The sequence below is a fragment of the Maylandia zebra genome, linkage group LG3 (assembly GCF_041146795.1).
Source record: "Maylandia zebra isolate NMK-2024a linkage group LG3, Mzebra_GT3a, whole genome shotgun sequence".
In the NCBI taxonomy this organism is placed as follows: Eukaryota; Metazoa; Chordata; class Actinopteri; order Cichliformes; family Cichlidae; genus Maylandia; species Maylandia zebra.
The window spans coordinates 27,970,123-27,985,351 of NC_135169.1; the positions used below are offsets into that span (position 1 = coordinate 27,970,123).

Consider the following 15,229-nt stretch of genomic DNA (forward strand, 5'->3'; position numbering starts at 1 on the left):
GTTAAAGAGGAATATGCAGGCTCACTTCTATGTACAAGCAACAGTAAACTTTAATATGTCCTTAAGAGTCTGAGAGTACATTGCAGGCACGTATTCAAGGCCAGGCATTGCATGTGCCACGTTATGTAACCCAGTTTTTCTCTCGTCTTTGCTGGTCTATTCACATGAATCTCAACACTCACTGCCCACGAGGTTGGCCAGAGACGAGTCGAGGTCGTTGGCTAGCAGCTTTCCTCCATGATGGATGGCCACTTGAGGGGGAGGTGGAGGAGGTGCGGTGTGTGTGGGAACTGTAGGCTTTAACAGGTCTCCGAGAGCATCAAAACCTGAAGAAGAAATCAAGGTAAACAAGCGAGTGAGATGGGTGTGCAGAAAAACTGCATTTTTAATAGGAATGGCTGCTAATAACGGCATACAGGCAGGCAGAAAGACTGAGCAAAAAGCAAGATCAAGCACTTCATATTTAATTTAACCGAGTGGCAGACTTGACCGCTGATGAACCTTTTCCCTCAACAGCAACTGTTCAATTACAGATTAGAAAACTGTAACTAGGCACAGAAGGCCTGTCAAGCTTTGGATTTCTCCATATGCCAAGTCAATAAAGAGACAAGGAGCAAAAGGCTACATATATATCACTCTGTTTGCCTGCTGTAATGTGAGCTGCACAGCTCAGCTACAGTAGTAATCAACATTTTACTAGCCAAATTGCATTTCGTAGGGTTACTGTATCAAGAATATGGTGTAGTATTTCTCACCGACAGCTACCTCTGGAGATGTTAAAGTTATCCTTCATTGTAGCTACAAATCCTTAAGTCTTTCTGGAACCACGCTACCACACACGTTTAATGTTAGCTTAAGTGTCCTGGATGCTACTACGCCCTACACGCTGTTAACCCCTCTATCCCACTGTTCACTGGATGTGGGAAAGAATACATTTGATGTAAACAGTCTAGCAATGTTGGCAAAGAGCCCTTTGTTTACTGAACACGCTTACTGGTGATACACAGAGAGCCTTTTTGTAATCAAACTAAGTCGTTCATGGTAGCTTACTTGTCCTAAATGCTAATTAGATTGCAGTTACAGATGTGAAAAAGAAAGTTTTCCCAGGACTGAATATACCCTGTGATTCAGCAGCTTGTAGAACTGCCTTTATCAGCAATAACATGAAGTAATCATTTTCTGTGTGGCTTTGAGTCTCTCACATCAGTGTGGAGGACTTTTAGTCCGCTCTTCTTTACAGCGTTGATTCAGTTTGCAGAATGTCTGCCAGACAGGTGGCCTCACATTTGACTCTAGAACACTTTGGCATACAGAGGAGTCCATGGTCGACTCAGTGACTACAAGGTGCTCATGTCATGTGGCTGCAAAAAGCCCCTCTCATCACCCCTCCTCTATCGTGCCCGACAGTTGGTATGAGGTGCTTGTGCTGATATGCTGTTGGGATTTTTCAGACATGGTGCTGCGCAGCAAAACATCTCCACTTTGGTCTCATCAGTTCAAAGGACATTCCAGAAGTCTTGTGGTTTCTGATTTACAAACTGTGATTTTTAGAGAGAAAAATCACAGTTTGGCCTCCGTTCCAAACAAGCAATACTTCTTCAGTCTTTTTCTGATCATGCTGTCATGAACTTGTTAACTGAGGTCAGCAGAGTCTGAGATGTAGTTCCTTTTTTGCAGTTCCTCTGAGCATTGTTTTACTTTGGGTTGCCAAGAATACCATGTTTACCTAACCCGAACAGACAAACTAGCTTCTTTAATAGCAGACGTCTGCTTAAACTTGTCCACCTATATCAAAAAATGACTGCATTTCCATTGAAATCTGCAGCTGTTCTCACTGTGAGCTGTATTATGCTCCAACGCAACAACAAAAAGTTCGACAGGCAGAATTTACCAACTTACTAAAGGAGACGGGGGACTATCAATGGTAAGGCTGAAAAAAGAAAAATAACATCTAAAAGTTAATGAGTGAAGTTCACGCTGGAGGACAAGACAAGAAAGTTTGGGAACAAACGTTATAAAGTTTCTGTATCAGTGAGAAGACATTTAATCCTGACTCTAATGAGAGCAGGCTCTTGCTTTCAACCTAATTTTTCCTACTCTTTAAATACATCAACTTATGGCTCGACCACTTTAATGAAGCCGAGCTGGACAGTTTTGATCTGAGAATATTGCTGAGTTGGGCCTCCTTAATATGAACCTCAATCTCACTGCTAGCCTCTCTGTTAATTGAATTCTTTCCGACCTATTTTTAGCATTTACCCACACGGGGGGAAAAAAGCAGATAGTTTAAATCAGATATCCTCGACCTAAACCGCTCTTTTTTTCTTTGCCATGTAGCAGCTTCAGTAGCGAGCCTTTAATCCCTGACTCGGTAGCTTGCAGCAGTTGTTCCAGATGATTGATTTATCTGTTTGTAGTCGTCATGTACACACTCTGACTGTGAACAGTGATTAGTTTGGAACATGCGTGTGTGCTTCTGTGTGGGAAAGTTAACTGAGTTTGTCTCTGATAGGTGGAAATGACAGGGTAATTTCCTGCACTGGTGTGGAAGTGTTTGCGTCTAAGTGGCTGCGTTAACAGCTTCTCATGTCAGCACTCATTCAGCTAATGGCTTAGCACAGGTCTGATGGTGGGAACCTGGAGATGTGATGGTGCATATTCAGAGGAGGAAAAGGTCAGCATGGCTAAAACTATTAAAAAAATATCTTTCATTGAAAGATGGAGAGATGAAGGCAGGAGAACAGCAACAAAAATTAAAACAAGAATGAGAACAAATGATTGCTCTGCTGCTAAGGAGAAAGGATGAAAGTAAGGCAACTGATGGTGGAGAGGGGAAAAAAACGGAGGAATAATATTTAGTTAGGAAGCGGTGTGTGGGTCTGACAGTGGTGCTGACACAAGAGATTCAGAAAGCACTCTTCCTGCTAGCTTAGCAGATGAGAGAGAAAAAGGGAGAGGATGGAAAATATACCGAGACAGAAAGAAGACTGGAAGTAGAGAGAAGAACGGGAATTGAGACAGAAGGGAGATCGAGAAATGAACCTAGTTTTAAACACTGATTTCCCTCCTGTGATAAAACGCTTTGTCAACACAGGTGAGTTTATATTTCTTTATTTCTGAAATCGTCACATCAGTAAAGCACCACTGAATTAAACTGAACCAAGAAGCGACAGATGAACGGAACAAGCTTCCTCAGTAGATCACACAACACTGCAGGGCAGCAAAAAGAAGAAGAAAGCAGGGATGGAGGGAGATAAGTAAGCGGTGTGTGTCGTATTGAACTGAGGAGATAATGATATCTGTGTTAGGTGTTTCAGCGATGGATTTGACAGTCAATAGAGTTTAAGATCAAAGGGAAAGAAGAAAGTAAATCCATATCGAGGATTCAAAACACCAGCGCTGACTGCTCAGAGATCTGAAAAGAAGTTGTAAAAACGTTGCGTTTCTTTCAGAAATGAAGTACCCACCATCGCTGGCTTCATCATACCTAAATGTCCCCAAGGGTGGTATTAACATATGATGGGGGATCTTTACAAAAAAGAGCTTTAGGAGCTGCTGTGTGACAGGCAGATACGGAGGAAGAGGCTTCAATGGTTTCGAGACAGTGAAGGTTCTAGCTTGTTTCTTATCTACAGACTGATGACTTTTTTGTTGCTATGAGTCCTACCAGCTCCATCGAACTGACTGATGCTAACAGAAACTCTCTTGTTCCCTCATAACCCTGCAAGAGTGGCTTTAAGTAGCTGTCGCTTCATTCCCAGGAGCGGACTCCTAATCAGCCCTTTCCAGCATCTCAGGTTTCTGTTGAGGATTGGGGTCCATCGGACTCGGGTGGCGATTGTTTAGTCGATAACAGGGACAGTTTTACAGTTCAGTTACAATAATATAGGCTGTGTATAGCTGTATGTGAGACCAAAACAACAGCAACAATTGAGTGAAACCTGCTGTTCTTTGTCTTTCTTCTAAGCAAACCAGTCTTCCAAACCGTATTTATCCCAGATTTGGGAAAATCTTCTGTTATAAAAGGTAATTCTGATCTGAGGTTGAAGTTGATTCTGGGTGGTGCTGGACTGGATCAGGCCCACGGAGTCTAAAAGCTTAAGAACCAAGTAAATGGCTGATAGGCTTCAGTCTAGACTGCTCAGGAACCTCCTGGTAACCACAGGTTGCTAGGGGTAAAAAAAAAAAAAGAAAAAGAAAAAAAAAGGGTCAGGAGACCAGTGGGCAGCCCACTAGCCAGGGAAAAGTACGTATTCCACCAACTGGTTGATGAGTGGTTGCTGGCAGTGATACCACATAAAAGGGTGCTACGCCAAAAACCTTGCTGTGATTTGTTTGGTATCCAGTGGGTTGTCATAGGGTTATGTGACACCTGATAGACACCGACTTGCCCGCAAACACTCGCTGACCACCCACCAAACTTGGAAAATGTTCCACGAGTCCTCAAACCCTCACTCGCTGCCTGCAGAGCGGGTGGTACGTTTTCAAAAGCACAACACAAAAGTCAGCACGCAAGTCGGCATCTTCCATGAAAATGACTGTAATTTGCTGGTGATCAAAAGAAGTCATGAGGAAGTTTCTACTGCAGCACCTTCTTTGTGACCAATTTCACCCAGAAACAAGCAGCAGCCAGCGGGTTAGGGAATACTTTTGTCCCTTTTATTATCAAATCAAGTGATTTTCGTTTTTTAATAAAGTTTCGCTTTTGCTCCTCATAACAGATAAAAACTAATGTGCTGTTTAATGGAGCCAAGGCCCAAACACAAAGGCCTGGACACTGGATGGCACAGCATCCTTGTCCAAGCACCAGCACAAAGCTCTGTACATTTGAAATGTGAAACAATTACACAATGATTTCACCTAAATTTAATCTACAGCACCTATAAATGCATTACGTTTGGTCAAAAACACCAAGTTTAACATCATATTTGATATATTCATCTATATTTCAGTGTGTATGTAAACACACAGTAAGGATTACTTTTCTCACCCAGTACATCAACATTAACAAACCCTGCTGCCACACACCACACTGTTCTCCCTGGTGAAAAGCCCTGAATCAGGTCACAAAGTAACAGCGACTTCTTCCTGCAAAAAGTCCCTCTTATTAACTTGATACATATAGTATGTTATATCATGCCAACAGACTGCAGCTAAAGCTAACACATCCCCATTTTAAAACATCTGAATCCTGATGACTAAATGATCATAAATCAGTTTTACGATCAGGAAACTCAATAATATCAGACCACTCTATTCTGTGTTTCCAACATAACCCTATTAACCCATCCTTTATGCAGGTAATAACTGAAGATACACAGTCCTCTTAGGAAGTACAAGATGTGCATTTAATCTCCGTCCAAGTGTTTCATCTGGTTCTGCCGCAGCTTCCACGCTAATGTGACAAAACTCAATTCAGACTTGTCCCGCCTGAGAAGGAAGATTATCATCACGAGTTTACACAAAGCGACTAACAAACGTCAGGCCTTTCTAAGAGTGTGACTTCTTCACTGACGACCTGTGCAAGTCTTTATGAGCTTGTTAATAACAGAAAGCTGCACTGACAAAACCAGATAAGATCATAAACAGAGGAACGCAGCAGAATTAGGGCAGAACTATACCTTTATTTCTTCTCACATATATGTGGCTGCTAATGTTAAACAGAGTTTAGAATAACGAGGTCAGTTCAAACTGGGTTTTTTTCTTTATGATATCAGTCAGAGGCTAACATCCCTGACAGCTCTCTCCCACTGCCTCCCAACTTCTAAGGGAGAGCTTCCCATATACAGAGAATGCACTGAGGGGCTGCACCAAGGCCATTGTAAGATACTATAAGGATTATTTTCAACTGTGAAGCACAGCAGTAAGCATGCATTACAAGTCTGCTTTAAATAACACGGACACACAGACACAGCAGTAGCAGGCAGAGCACCTTCATTAGAATAACCAGCAGAAATTGCTTGTTGTCCTTCAGAAAACTCAAATCTTGAAAAGATCACTAGAGGTCAAATACAGCTTAAGAGTGGCCAAAATTCAGGCAAAGTATCAATTATTAATTAATTAAGAAGGGAGGAAAAACAGACAGGAAGAGGAGGAGGAGGAGAGCAGATGGAAAGGAGTTGCCTGGGTGATTTTTGCCTTGTGAAGTGTGATGGGGAGACGATGAGGCAAAGACAGGGAGAGGGAGGGAGAGGAAATACAGGGAGGAGTAGGAAGGTGGGGATGGTGTGAACCACAACAACAAATAACAGACGAGCAGAAGCAGACAGATGGGATGGAGTAAAATGACAGAAGACGTGTGAGCACAGACTCACAAACACATGTGAGCACGCATAGAAATACACAGATAATGCATGAGCACACACATACACACAGGGGGATTTTACATGCGATGCTGCCAGTGACCCAGATGGTGTATTGGTAGTTGTAGTGGCAGCCTCGACACAGGCCCTATTAATAGAAAGAGTCGCTCCGTCCAGAGCCAGGAACAAGCTGCACGCCTCCAACTGTTAAATCTGAGCAGAGGAGACTGACAGGGTTAGACGAGATTAGAGCGAGCAGCTCCCGAGCAAAGTCACAACTCAGGTCCTTTGGAGTGAAACGGCTTTAAGAGTGTCTGACGAGGCAGCGCTACAGCTGTGCAAATACAGCTAATCCTCCGGATAACAATGATAACGTGACAACATTTCACCCAGGTGACTTCAGGATATTCTTTCCTCGAGGTTACAACGAGCGATCTGTGTGACAAATGTGCTATGATCAAGTCGTCCCGACAACGAGTGTGAACTGCGCGTGGAGCGAATGCTGCTCCGAAACAGCTGGACGATAAATCCCGGTGAGGCTGATTGATGGATGCCAGCACAGTGAAAATGGCTGGCACCATGAAACACCTTTCAGTAAATTTCCTCAAGTGTGAAATAAAAGCACCCAAAAAAACCCCTTTAATTAATTTAAAACAAACCCAATGAAGTCACAGCACACTTCCTCCGTGCTGCTGCAGTTAAACCTGCACTTCTTTCTGAACTTCCCTCTCCCTTTATGATGAAAATAGTCTTTAGATGACCTCTGCAGGTAGTCGCTCTTATCTGCTGTACCTTCTCTGGAGTGGTCGATAACTCGGTGTGCCTTAAAATTATATGCTTTGCAGGAGTGCCTCGGGACTCTAAAGGGTTGAGAAGCGCTGGAATTGATTGTGTCAGTTGCTGAGAGGTTAAAGGAAAGTAAGCTAATAAGAGGGCTCAGAGCCAAAAGGCTCAGACCTGCAACACTTAAGAGCCAGTCAGAGTCAGTCCAAAGCTGTTACCATAACAGGGAGGACACAACAGCAGCAGCAGGCGAGGAGGCTGAAGGATGGCCTCCTACACATCATGACTCCTCTATTCAACAATATTCTTTACAGTGTATTCATAGATTCAGCTCTGTTCACTCTGTCAGAATCATCTCACTACTAACAATGATAACAGAAGTTAACTAGGGTATTTAGCAGTTTTCTTCCAGCTTGGTAAGATCTGTTTAAATGCTCAAATTTAAAAAAGATTGCACATTAAAGAAACCCAGTAATGCCTCAATCACACTGGAGGAAAAACAGGATGACAACCTCTGACTAGAAAAACATCTATGGGGTTGCCCGATTGTGGTGACCAACTAATTTAGTGTGTACCACCCTCTCTGGGGTCAGACGACGATAAACTGGTGGACGGCATCTTGTCTCCAAACTCACACCAGCTCCAGTCACTCTCACGTGGATTTGGAAAGGTCTGCAAATAATTACCGTCTAATTTATGAACAGACTGTCAGAACACTGCAATCAATATGAGTCGGTCTGATGAGTGTAACCCATCTCTCTGAAATAAATGACTTGGCTTAACCGGTTGTATTCTGGTTATATTCTGATTTAGAAGCAATGTTACCCATGTACCCATGTCAGGTTGCAGCTACATTGCTGCCCTGCAGCAACTATCTGTGGAGGAGTTTTAGATGTATGAGGTTCTGCCTGGACTCTGAGTGCAAGCAGGTAATGTGAACGTCGGTGTATCAAAGTAAATCAGCGATCTTTGCCATTTTATCACAAACAGATTCCATGTAAATACTAACTTAACCAACTGAGTTTAACTGCAGACTAATTCCATCTCAATGCAGCTTTGTCTACATCTTGATCCAACAAAGTCTCTTTGAGGACAGCAGCTGACTGTGAGTGGTCACAGACTTGGTCCCTGCTTTCGAGCAACCATTTCAGAGTCTGCAAGTTCATTGCATACGTTTGTGCCGTGGTCTGCAACCACTGCTTTTAAAATCAGCCTCATGGACACACATTAACAGTCTTAAAAGGTGCTAGATGTATATGCATTTTATTTTGAAAGATCATCAACTAGCTATGGCTGTGACTTTTGCTGTTCTGCTACCTACACACTGTCTAGGTCACGCTCAGATCCTGGATATAATATGTACCAGTTATAACAATGCACCTTTAAACAATAAAAAATACTGGAAGCATTTGTTTCTGAAGTCATCTTCGGGTTTGAAGTGTTACAAAAGGTCTATGTGACAGAGCGAGCAAGCTGCACACACCCACTCAGTCGCAAGAAACAAGTCAGAAGGTTAGTAAAGTGTTAAGCTTTTGTTCCCAGCAAAGCCAAAAGTTATATAATAAAAAGATGGAAAAGGTTTAGTTCAGTCTGGCTCTGCCCGGACAGTCAGGCAGAGGAGGCTTTACCGGCTGCAGGCTGCGGGCCGTTGTTACTGGGTGTGGCCTTATTCCCAAACACAGCATCGAAATCTACGGTCATGGCGGGGCCGCTCTGCTGCAGAGGTTGGCTGTCCAGTCCTGAGGAATGCAATTAAATATGACTGATTAAAGCACCGTTTGTGCTATTTAGGCTGCGCGAGATAGCAGCTGGAGACGCTTTATCGGGCACACTTTTACAAAGGAAACAGCTGTACATACATCCATCCATCAGACAGGCCCAAAGTCACAGCTTTGCTTTAAGTAAGGATTCCAGCACCTCCTGCTTAACTAATCCCATTAGATTAGGAGCATGGACGCTACAGTCCCCAGTGTACTGCTATTGTTGTTGCTCGATGACTCGGGATTCTGCGCAGGCTGTCGGGGACGTCAGCCTTTCACGGGAGAGTTAAGCCAGTGCACGAGGAAATCCACTGACGCACCTTTTTGTCTTTCCGCATCCCCGACTGGGATTAGGAGCTCGAAGCCTAGGGGGAACGGGCGTCTTTGTGGGATCCACAAAACAAGAATACGCCCCAAAAACGTCACCATAAAGCACAGATATGCAATTATCTGCATGTAAAATGTTGCTCTTACAACATTCAGAAAAAGTGACGTCTTAACAACTAGCATGCTGCTATTTGTGCACCTGTAATTGGCAATTCTGTCACGGCACAAGTTTCCCTGACTAAAACTTTGCGTGTATGTAAAGGAAGACTCTGCCATTTTGGATATAAGCTCATTAATTTCCCAGAGATGCTCCGAGCTGACATCTATACTGTATGAGACACTGGTTTGGTGCTGGCTCAGAAAGCTCAGCATTGGGGCCAATCTATTCAGCTATATTACACGTTGTGCTGTCCTTTGATACCATGTTTCTGCAGCAGTGCACCAGCTTTTAAGTCCGTTTTTGTTGTTGTTTGTTTGGCTTTTCACTTTACCAAAAAAATATGTTGACACCCACTGAAAAGCTCCAACAAAAGCACTCTCTTTCTCTTTCTCATTATGTTTGGTTTTACACTTACTGGGAAGCTTTTAGTGCATCTACAGCAGGGAGAAGGAGCCGTCTTCTACCTGATTGCTATCATCTTCACTTCACCCGTCTCTTGTGTGAGGTGGTGTACTCACAGTAAAACAGAGCAGAGAAAAAACACTAGTGCAATCATGAAAGACTCAAACTGAGCTTGAATGAACCAAAATGGTAATAAATGAAGTGAATACCATTTCTTTTTTGGTACGGTGGTAAAAGTGTGAGTGAGAAAAATCCCTAAAAAGGATCATTCCAGCTGAAAAAGTGGGACAAGTCAGTGCATCCCTTTAATGGGAACGTTACAACTCGTGGTCTCAGCTAGCCACACATTCTCTGTAAAGTTTTCCCCAGCACAACGGGAAGCATATTTCCCCCAAATATTAAAGTACTCTTTTAAAATACATCCTCCGTCTATTGCCCGACTGAAAACCCGATCAGTATCTCGTAATCTTACATCCTCTGACATTTCCTGAAGCAAGTAAGGTTTGTGGTATTTCTGAGAAAAGTACGGGGGACATTTATCTGAGCTTCTGGGTCAGAGTCCCTGATAATGTGAAAGGCTCATATCTGAAGTGAGGAAGTCGCTCTGACTGTAACGTGGCCAAACTCTGCATAATCCTTTATCATAAAGCCTTAAATACGCCGCACTAGCCCAGCTTACAGACGCATCTTTGCGCTACATTTTGATCCGAAGCGGCCGATTGCACCCGCTGAAATGTCGACCTTCTTCTTTTTTTTCCCCTCCACACAAATTTGTTGGGGTGCAGTCTGTTCTCAGCTTTTCAGCCTCAAACAAACAACAAGGAGACGCTGTGTGAGTCTCACTTCTGTACTGAGCAGCAGAGATTGGAACGCAACACAAGACGCCGACTGGGTCACGCTACATTAGCCCCTGAAGAAAACACGATGACGGTGGAGACGATGATGGTGGTGGATGGATGGTTTCCATGACGAATGGTCAGATAGATGGATGGACACAGGTGCTCGAGTGGCAGCCAGAGGGGATATTACAGAAATAAATTAACTTGTGTAAGTCTGATTATACGCATGTCTGCGTCCCTGCTGGTGCATTTATTTTTATATATATAAATATATATAAAAATAAATGAAAACGTGTATGTATGCAGGTAACGTACCTCCCCAGGCACTATTGGCGTTGGAGATGGAAGGAGTGCTCTGCACAGCAGGGATGAAGGCCGGCTGAAGATCAAACAGGTCACTGTTCAGATTGGGCACACTGAGGAGAGAAAAGCAGAGAGGCAAGCCACAGAAGAGGCGAGCAGAAAAAAAAGAAAAGAAAAAGAGGGTGAAAGAAATGAGGATGAGTCGAGAGGGAGGAGGGGGAGAAAAAAGGGGAACAGGAGTCGAGTAAGTCAGCGAGAGAACAGAGAGATACGGAAAGACAGATGGAGACGCAGCATTAATATTTAATCAATTGAGCATAAATAGCTAAAGCCACCACTAAAAATGTTCGTTTGTCACAGATAAAGATTAATCCTCCCGCTCTGAAGGGCTGTAAAAACTTCCAGAGAGCAATAAAGCAGTTAGGAGCAGTAAATTCAGAGCGTGCACACTGGGCCTAAATTCTGTTCTGATTATCAAGAATAAATAGTCTTACTTTACCTCCGCTACAGCCGGAGATGAGATACGAGAAGGATGTGTTGTGTTAGATAAGAATTCTTTTTAAAAATGCACGCTGACAGAAAACAAATATATATTTTTAATCTCTGTTGCACAACAAGAGGAGGTTTGTTACTGTCTTTAAAAAGTTCATTAACATCTTGAAACTTCATCTGAAAATCTGTATTATAATATAAAGCACCTCCTGTTGAGTTCAAATGGCTGGGCACCAGCACCTAAAACCCACTGCAGCCCAAATATTTCACCCACCGGAGCTGTGAGTAAGAATGTAAATGTCATCATGTCTCCAGAGCAAAGTCTGCGTGATGTTGAATTTCAGGCATGTGAGAACAGTTTAGCTAATTAAGTCTGTCATGTGTCCTGCCTCCTGGCAGCTTCCTTAAGTGTTTCCAGTAGTGAGAACTTGTCTGCAGTGGACTATCTCCTGTAGTAAGAACGTAACAAGGACGATGTCCTGACCGATTCTCCTCATACTGCACAAAGTTCACGAGTGACAGCGTAATGTAAGGTTAGATCACAACATTAGATCTTCACAGCATCACCATCATTCAAATGCATCTTTTTAAGTTTTCTATCAGCTCCTCTTTAACAGTGGTTATCGTCTGTCTGCAGACTTCCTATACGGGCTCTGCACTCATACAAACTAAAGAACAGATTTAGTAATGTGTCACGCCAGTGCAAACTGGGTTTCAATGACAAGACTGTATGTAAGAGGCAGGAACTCAACAGTGCTCCCACTGATTTTCACCTAGGATGCCAGGATAAAAATCACGTCAGTCACATGATCACCCTCAAATCAAAGCCAATATGTTTCATGGACTTGACAGAAAACAAATCACTAACTCATTTGTTGCTTGTGCATCACATCCAGATGACAGTCTGAAAAGTAGGGGTGGGTTTTGATAATAGATTTATCGATTAATATCGATTCTGGCTTGGATAACGTGATATCGATTCATTAAAATCCTGAATCGATTTTTTAATATAAATTTATTTTGCCCGAAATGCCAGATTCTCAGTTTCGACAACCACCAAACAGCTAAAACAGTAAATGAGAGCAGGTACACGGATTCTGCACAAAGACGTAAACACAAAGCGCGGACCCGCCGACGGATCAGAATCAGTGAGATGTCGCCTTTCTCACCCGACGGCACGGACACGGTCGGGGCTGAAAGCCGACAGCTCGCTGATTCTGATGTTTCGGCGGGTCCAAGCTTTGTGTTTACGCCCTTTTTGCGCTGATTCTAGAGCTGTTAGTTTGATCTCTCTCCAAACAATACTGACTGAACCAGCAGCAAAAGAAGACTCAAACTACGCTTCACATAAACATCGTACACTTCATGCACAGCTCTCTCTCTCTCTCTCTCTCTCTGTACTTCAAGAACAGTTTCCCGTCTAAAAATCTGTTTTCTGCATTATTCGCTTGCTTGTTACGCACAAGTCTACGTTGTTTACAGGCTGTCGGCCGCTCTTTTTTTCCCTTTTACTTACTTCCGAAAAGAAAACCTAATTTCTGCCGTTCAATACTGAACAAATGTAAACTTTTTAAAATGATGCAAAATGCAAAACGTTAGCCGTGTCTCTAATAAAACTGCTGTAACTTCAGAGGTAATGTTCATATGTTGATTAATAGTTTTCTTTTGTTTTTGATGAACTGCAGAATATTTTTATAAAACCCAGGCCAGGAAAATCACCTTCATGTTTTTCTGTTTTATCTTCAGTTACTTTGACACAAAGGCCTCTGCTGTGATGCTCACACCTTTGATAAAGTCTTGTGAGTGTCAGCTTCCTTTTTATAGATGCAAAAATATGTAAATGTACTGATCTGAATTATAATATTTCTGACTGTCTGAGGCAAAATTTCCCAGATTCAAATCGAATTGAATCGAATCGATTCTAGAAATCAGTGACGATACCCAGCTGTACTGAAAAGTAGCTGCCTACTAACACAGGAGGAAACAATGTAACTGAACGGACCAATCACAAGTGTTGCAGACTGTGCTGATGTAACGTGGAGTTACATTTCTCCGGGTGAACGTCAGGCTGTAGCGTAAGGTTTTAGATGAGTTACAAAGTAACTCCTGTCTACGTCTAACACAGTGCATTGGTGTTAGAGCTACACTGTAGCTGGTCAGTGGTGCTGTATCAGTTACCATATTACTAAGTGGGTTTCATTTAAGAACTCTATGTGCTGCTCTTGTCTCAAAACCTGCTGCTTGCAGCATGAAGTCAGATCTCTGCTGCACACAGGACGGTGGTAAAATGCAAATTCCTCACCAACCTGTTCAGTAACGTGCACACCTGTGCTCGTTACTGAACATCTTTACAAAGCGCTGCATATTTAAGCTAATGGCTCCTTTTCAGTGTGATGAGTATGACTGTGTGAGGGAGGTGTTTGGCTGTGCAGCGTGCTCACCTGTTGGTGGACAGCGTGGAGCTGAAAAACTCCGGGGTCTGCGTGACGTGGTTGTTGTTGTTGGCGCTGCCTATCGACTGGCTGCTGGGGGAGGCAGAGGGTGGAGTCTGCATGGTGATCTCCTTCAGGCGCTGGTCCTGGAAGGAGAACACACAGCCGGGAGTGTGAAAAACAGCACAATGTGACCAGGAAGGCAACACTTAAACAGCTATTTCCCACAGAAATAAACAAGAGGCTCTTTTCCAACAAGCTCCGATCCGGGGGAAGTGACACACTGTGTGCACATGAAGAAAAATACACATTTCCACAGAGGAAAGCACCACCCTAAACCTCCGCAGTTATATAGCTTTGTGTTGCTGTTTTTGATTCAGGCATCTAATCTCACAAATGAATGACGTGACGCAAGGATGAGCAAGAGAAAATACACAGGAGAAAGTACGCTTTGGGGATCTACAGAGTCACTTCTTGGCTTTAAAAGCCAGGCCAAATGAATTCCCAGCCTCAGATTATTGTGCAGTTTCGCCTGCCAAGGCTGCCGTGTTGTTTTTGATTCAGCGCACACAACAATACAATGACAGGCTATTAGTGTAAAGTACTTTAAAACTAATTGTTTCCAGCAAATTCTTTTTTGTTGCGATGCTAAAAAGTCCAGCAGCGCTTGACCCCGAGACTCAGGTGCTGCTGAAACGCTGAATGCGGATCTCTCTGGTGACAGAAACACCGACATCAGCAGAGTCCAACCAAACTGGAGAAAACAATAACAGGTTTAGAATTTTGTGCCTTTTCCGCTGATTCGGGAAGATGAATTCAAACGCATGTGAAGCCTGAGCTGCGCACGCCTTTACATTTAGCTGAAACAGGAGTAAAAAAGCCTGCCGTCAGGTTATGAAACACATCTGGATAATGTAGTTTTAAATAATTTATTCATCAAATCATCATCAAAGCACTCTGAAGGTGTTCCTGCAGCTCTAGAGACTCTTAACTCTTGCATTAATATAAAGATTTTGCATCAGGATCAGCTCGACGGAAGACGTCCAACTGTCAAGCAACTCTGTTCTCAGTCATCTGTGTTAAAATTTAAAACACATGATAATAAAAATAACTAATATCGGTTTCTCCATGCGAGTCACAGAAGACGCTGAAGCTTCGAGTGCTGTTTTCAGCGACCACATCGCTCGCTTTTGTCATTCTCGCTGTTGTTATTGCCTGTTTCTCGTCTCACACTCGTGTCCTTCCCCTGATTCGCTGTGGCAATGAACTCATTTCTCCACAGGGATCGATGCACATATGTCCATATACTTTATTGATAGTGCGTGTTTAAAGAAAAAAGAAAAAGGAAAAAGAAAGGAAACAACAGCTCTGACCAAAGTGCTCCCAGTTAAAAGAAAGCAATAAATAGAATGAATAGAATAGCCCTTTA

General features: G+C 43.0%; 1 protein-coding gene across 5 annotated transcripts in view; it reads right to left on the reverse strand.

The window, feature by feature from the left end:
* si:ch211-200p22.4 (phosphatidylinositol-binding clathrin assembly protein) overlaps nucleotides 1-15,229 on the reverse strand; it is a 110,487-nt gene that overhangs the window by 21,267 nt on the left and 73,991 nt on the right. For 4 of the 5 annotated variants that reach the window (XM_012922535.3, XM_012922532.3, XM_012922533.3 and 1 more), the window contains 4 exons: nucleotides 13,810-13,946; nucleotides 10,889-10,989; nucleotides 8,714-8,824; nucleotides 183-326 (listed from right to left, as the gene is read on the reverse strand). In XM_012922535.3, the coding sequence (XP_012777989.1) occupies nucleotides 183-326; nucleotides 8,714-8,824; nucleotides 10,889-10,989; nucleotides 13,810-13,946 (493 nt within the window). The remainder of the gene's footprint in view (nucleotides 1-182; nucleotides 327-8,713; nucleotides 8,825-10,888; nucleotides 10,990-13,809; nucleotides 13,947-15,229) is intronic. The other variant, XM_012922536.3, reaches the window with a different exon arrangement.